Here is a 5,944-nt window from a genome sequence, read left to right as displayed (position 1 = left end):
GATCAAAGGCTAGTTACTTGGGATTTATTTATATTAGAAACCCTAACACATGCGTATGCGTGTAAAAATCACGGATTTAAAACATACAGAAGGCCATAAACTTATTGGTATAATGATAAAGAATTTGTTTATAAATTTATTAAATATGAGTTCAATCCTTAAACATGTTAATTTTAGTTCTTTTATTTAAAAACTATATAAAAGTATGAAAAGACAAAAGGCTATAAAAACAATAATAGTAGTCATTTAGTAAAAGGGTATATTAGTAATTTTCTAATCAAGTTGGCACTCGGTTAACCCGTGACACCAACTTAGTCAAGAATTTTATTAGTAGTATAGATGTTGTATCTCAAATATGCCACTGCAAAATCATACCAAAGTTGCCTTAGTTGAAAAGTAAAGGCTAGAGACACATACTTTTCATTTTGGCTTAACGGTAAAACATGCCCCTTCTTAAAAAAAAAAATCAATTAAGCCCTTAAAAAAGTTTACCCTATTGAGCCATCAATATAAAAAAAAAATCAACTAAACCCTTTTGTTAACGAAAATCATCAGTTCATCAGTTTGACCATTAACTGTGCTAACGTGGCAAATGACATTAACATGGCATGCCATATCAACAAAAAATTAAAAAAATAAAAATTAATAAAAAATATATACATATGGAATGAACCTTGAAAAATAGTTGTTCAGGTTCATTTGAATATGGACAAATATTTGTCCAGATTTATTCTTGATGAGTGCAAACCAATAAAAAATTTCATAATTGTAAAAAATTCTTAAATATTCGTAAAGTTAAAAATTTCATAATTTCATAATTGAAAATTTTAGGACCAAGACATTAATTAATGGAGAAAACCTTCATGATTACGTACTATAACTCCAATGCCGCCAAAATTTCAAAGAAATTTCCTCATTTTCTCGAAAACAAAACAAAAGTTTTTTAAACTTTTCTTTCAAATAAAAAAAAACCATCACCTGGTGCTAAATCAAACTTGACCTTTCCCATTCATTTTCCTAACAACCAAATAGAAAATAACACCCAAAAACGAAAAGGTACACTAACTACATTAAGATGGCAGCAATGCAAATCCCATTCAGTATCAACAAATAGTCCTGTTAGGGAAACATTGCCCACAATTTGATTTGAAATCCACACATCTAATGTAAGACTGACTCTTCCTGGAATTTTGTTGATAAAATTGATAAGGCTCTGCTTCTCTTTCAAGTACATAGCAACACAATCTCCTTGAATAGTGTTGAAACTTATCATATGGAACTGGGGTTGAAGAGTTCTCACAAAATCAATAAAATCGGGGTGTTCCACAATGTGGAGGGGATAAATACATTATGATCATCTTTACTATCTCGTAGTTGTAATTTTCTTGATTAAAACTAATACTTACAATTCTTCAAGTTACTTATCTATTTTTTGTGATTCGTAAGTGATATTACTAGATTCAAGGTTGATATCTGTAAATTTCTCTAACGAACTATAAGGCAGATACCCAAGGGAATGTCTTTTGAAGTGATTAGTGCCAACTAGATTTGAACCGATAATATAAACAAATATTTTTATGGGAATAAATTATATTAGGATCATCTTAAAAAGTATTATTTGTAGGCACTAATAAAATAGTGATATGTTATTAAATTTTAAAGATAACAAAGTATTATTATACTCATCTATATCTAATATTTTTTCCAACTTAATTTAACTTTAATTAATTAGTTAAATTAATTAATTTTTTAAATTATAAATAAACATTTTTGTTCTTTTACAAATTTTAATCATTTTATTTATTTCAAGTTAATATTTTTTATTTTCACAACCAATTTAAAAAAATTAATAACTTTTGTACAATTTTTTCATATCCCATAATTTTAATAATTATTTTACTATATCCCAGTTTCTGAAAAATAGAAATGATTCTGTGGAATATGTGGGTTTGTTTGGGTTTGTAGTGCTGATAGATCACTTCTTGTTGATCTTTTGTATTGGGTATCTCAAAATCCTCCTCCAGCCCATCTATTTTTAATCTCTGGTGACAGGGACTTTGCCAGCGTATTGCATAGATTACGGATGAACAACTACAATATTTTGCTTGCTACATCAGATTCAGCTCCTAGTGTTCTTTGCGGTGCTGCCAGTATCATGTGGAAATGGAATGCACTGCTCAAAGGAGAGAACCTGACTGGAAAGCACTATAACCATCCTCCTGATGGTCCTTATGGTTCTTGGTATGGCCATTGCAAGGGGCCTCTCGATGATCCATTTTTAGTTGAACAACCAGCATGTACACAAACTGAAGAATTTTCTGAGAGTTGTTCAGATTCTGTGCCTCGAACAGTTCCAAAGGCAGTCATAAAGCATATACGACAGATTTTGAACTCATACCCAAATGGAATTTCTATAATGGACCTTCGTTCTGAGCTGAAGAAAAGTAATGTTAGCCTTGATAAAAACTTCTATGGGTATAAAAAGTTCTCCTGCTTTCTTTCGTCCATGCCACACATTTTGAGGCTTCAGTCGGAACGTGATGGTAATTATCTTATACTTGGAATTTTCCCGAAAGCTGGTGAACCATCTAAGACTAGTTCTTGTTTATCTGCCAGACCTGTCTGTAGAACTGGAGATGAGCTCACTATTTCTTCTAGGTCGAGTGGTGATGGCAGGAGAGTAGATAGTGGTTTAAATGAAAAGTCCAGGTTACATCATTTCCCTGAGGTTAATTCGGGAGTTGCTCCTGGAAAGATACAACAAACCCCTTCAGCAAATGGTAATCTTGTTAAAGTAAATGCAGAGAAGCCACAGGAGGAAGTCCAACAGCCCCTTCCAGTTGATCAGAAGACTACTGAAGCATCTAATGTCAGGTACCTGAGAGTCTTCATAATCATGTACTGGAACAAGATTCTGCATCTAAAGCAAGCTTCATAAGGAAAGATTGGCAAAGATGGTTTGGTGGTAGTGATTACACACGTGCAGGAAAAGATCATGACAATCTAGCGGGAAAAGATTATCACCTTCCAGGAAAGCCTGTTGATTCTGCAGATATCACTGAGAAACGAAATAACAATCCTCTGAAAAAATGCATTGAGGTCAGCTCTGATAGGGAAGAATGAAGGTAGAATGTGAGGAGAAGTCACATGTAGTTCCATATTCATTAACCATTTCTTCATCAAGTAATGACTCGACTTTTGACACTAAAGCAACTGATGAAGCAAGTGAAAATTCCTCCGGGAAGAGGGCAGGTTTATTTAACTGGATTGCCAGCCGGTTTAAGTTTTGGAGAAGTAGCAAAGACTCTGAGGTATCAAGTGATCAATCCTACGAAAAGCTAAACCAAACAAACACGAACACTTTAAAGCATGAGGTTTTTAAACAGGGATCCTTCTGGGAAGACATGGAAATCTTAATAGACTAACTTAGGGGATCACTTTTTGTCACACAGTCGAGGACCAGGTTTGTTAATTCTCACCCTCAAGTTTTTACTGCGTGCCTTGCTGACAAAAATCTGCTAGTTTGCTTGTTCTCGTCTTTAGCTTGCAAATTTTTATGTACTCCCCCTTTGGTAATGGAATCTAGAATGGCATTTACTCTTTGTTAAATATTCACACATATTTGCTGACTTTTGTAATATATTGCGGTTGCTTTCTTTAGATCTTTGTATTTTGGAGATGCCCACGTTTATTTGACAGAAAGTAAAATAAATATCTGGACTTATGAACTTGTCAAATTTTCGTTTCAGCTTTTAGTCCTGTTCTACAGGGGCATCTGTTTACTGTCCTTGTGGTTTCGAGCATCTTGTACTTGCATTTTTATGTGTCAGTGGAAGAGGGTGCGTTTGTTTACATGCAGAGATAGTAGAAAGAGCAACCTTTCATCTGTTTTCTCTTTTCTAATGTGTTAATAATTATCATGATTGAATATGTAAGATGATCAAACACTGCGTTTTGTTCAAATGTTAGTACCTGTTGGAAGCAATCTGCAGTTTCTGAATGAATATATTGAATTGGAAGTTTGTTTTCCAACTATAAACGGTGAAGTAGTTTTAACAAAATCATGTCTTAGCGGTTGTCAAACTTTTGCAGGGAAGAGATGGCTGAAAATCTGCTGAAGGAAGGGCCATTTGTTCTTAGATCTCTCAGTAATACCGATCTTCTTCATTTGGTCGATTTGTTAATATCTGATAAGAAATGGATAGAAGAATGCCCCTCCCAAGCATCACCTTTCAAGATCACTAAGGCTTCTGGGAAGAGTCCCAGTTTGGGTCATTCTCATGCTTCAAATGGGTTGAGATCGATCTTTATGCGCACTCCATCGCAGGCAAACTTGCAGACAGAACATGAAGGAGAGAAAAAGTTGCAGAATATTCCTCATTCTGGGGTTTCATCTACCATCCCTGATAAGAACTCTTCAGATCGTTCTAGATTTCAAGTATTGTCCGACTGTCAAAATCTTGTGAAAGATATACTAAAGGAACACCCTGAAGGACATAATGTGGCCAACTTCAGAAAACTGTTCCTTGAGAGGTACGGTTATCCTCTTGATATACAAAGGCTTGGTTGCAAAAAGTTAGTATCTGTGCTAAAGAACGTGCCTGGAATTAAAATAGAGTCCACCTATATATTTCCTGCAAACATTCAAGAAAATGCCAGCCATGCATTAGGTGAATTGCCTGATGATGCAACAACAAAAGGTGATGCTTTAGACACAACATGGGATGAACTAGGACCTGTGTCCAACACGACTTCAACCAGAAACGAATCGCAATCAGGATTAGGGAGCAAAAGAATGGGCACAAAGGCAACTTATCCCGACTGTCCTCTCTCAGATGATGAATTTTCTGATTCCGAAAGGGAAATCTCAAGTGCAGAGCGATCTGGGCTACAACAGAAGCCTGGAGTAGATGAGGAAGACAGCTCTTTGCTGCAAATCCTTGATTCATGGTACAGTAGTAAGGAAGGTAAGGATAAAACAGATAATTCAGAGAACTCTGAGGGTTTGGTCGATTGTTCTGACTATGATGTCAAGCCGTCTGGTGCTGCTGGAGAAAGCACGAAGACCGGAAAATGTTTGGAGGGCTATGGAAAGAAGCAAAGGATGCAAAAGAAGTATTCTTTTGTTGCAGACCCAGTGGGGAATGACAGGGATAAGTTGATTAATGTAATGTTAGGTAGTTAGAAAAAAATAAGTGAGTCGAGAATGAAGGCGTGAATGGTTATGGCTGGTTTTGACGGTATCAGTCTTCATGTATTTTGCTATTATTTCTCACTTGTGTTAGCTTTCATACAACATTCAAGCTATAGTGGAGGAAATTTTTGGGCCTACAAGTAGTTCATGGTTACAAATAATGGTCAATGGTACAGCTATGATAATAGTGCATTCTATTAGGTGATGCTCCAGTAAAACACAACCATCAATATCACACGAATAAGATAAAATATAATCATTTATTCTTTCATAGAAATTTGTCTTTGATTTCTACTTGATAAATTAGTATTAGAAATTTAGAATGCACTATTATATGTACTCCATATTCTTTCTTTTTTTTTTATTTTATACAAAATCTTAAACCCTAATATTTTTTCTCCTACTTTAATTCCTTTACAATAACTTGAATTTTAGGTAAATTGGTTGTTGAAATAGCAAAATCACATACCTCCAAAAACTTCAAACATGGTAAATTTATTTGCTCTATCATTAAATTTTGGTTTTTTATTAAATATTGTTATTACTAATATATTATCAATAGATTCTGTAAATAATATTTTTTCTCATAAATACTAATAGCTTGAATATTAAAATCTGAGTCTGACATTATATGAGTTTTGGTATCCCGAACAATTGGATCAAAGGCTAGTTACTTGGGATTTATTTATATTAGAAACTCTGACACATGCGTATGCGTGTAAAAATCACGGATTTAAAACATACGGAAGG

The 5,944-nt window shown here is 34.4% G+C and overlaps 1 protein-coding gene across 1 annotated transcript; it reads left to right on the top strand.

Annotated features, from left to right (window-relative positions):
• Positions 1–3,331: 3,331 nt before the first annotated feature.
• LOC107910807 (uncharacterized) lies at positions 3,332–5,331 on the top strand. The gene is made up of 2 exons (XM_041104507.1): positions 3,332–3,463; positions 4,093–5,331. Exon 2 carries the CDS (start codon positions 4,100–4,102, stop codon positions 5,183–5,185), a length of 1,086 nt encoding a protein of 361 aa, XP_040960441.1. The 5' UTR covers positions 3,332–3,463; positions 4,093–4,099; the 3' UTR covers positions 5,186–5,331.
• Positions 5,332–5,944: the final 613 nt, after the last annotated feature.

Source organism: Gossypium hirsutum, chromosome D11 (assembly GCF_007990345.1).
Source record: "Gossypium hirsutum isolate 1008001.06 chromosome D11, Gossypium_hirsutum_v2.1, whole genome shotgun sequence".
Lineage (NCBI taxonomy): Eukaryota > Viridiplantae > Streptophyta > Magnoliopsida > Malvales > Malvaceae > Gossypium > Gossypium hirsutum.
This window is presented reverse-complemented; position numbering and strand designations above follow the sequence as displayed.

Coding starts and splice junctions, on each gene's coding strand:
- LOC107910807 (XM_041104507.1), top strand. CDS start 4,100: ATGGCTGAAAATCTGCTGAAGGAAGGGCCATTTGTTCTTAGATCTCTC.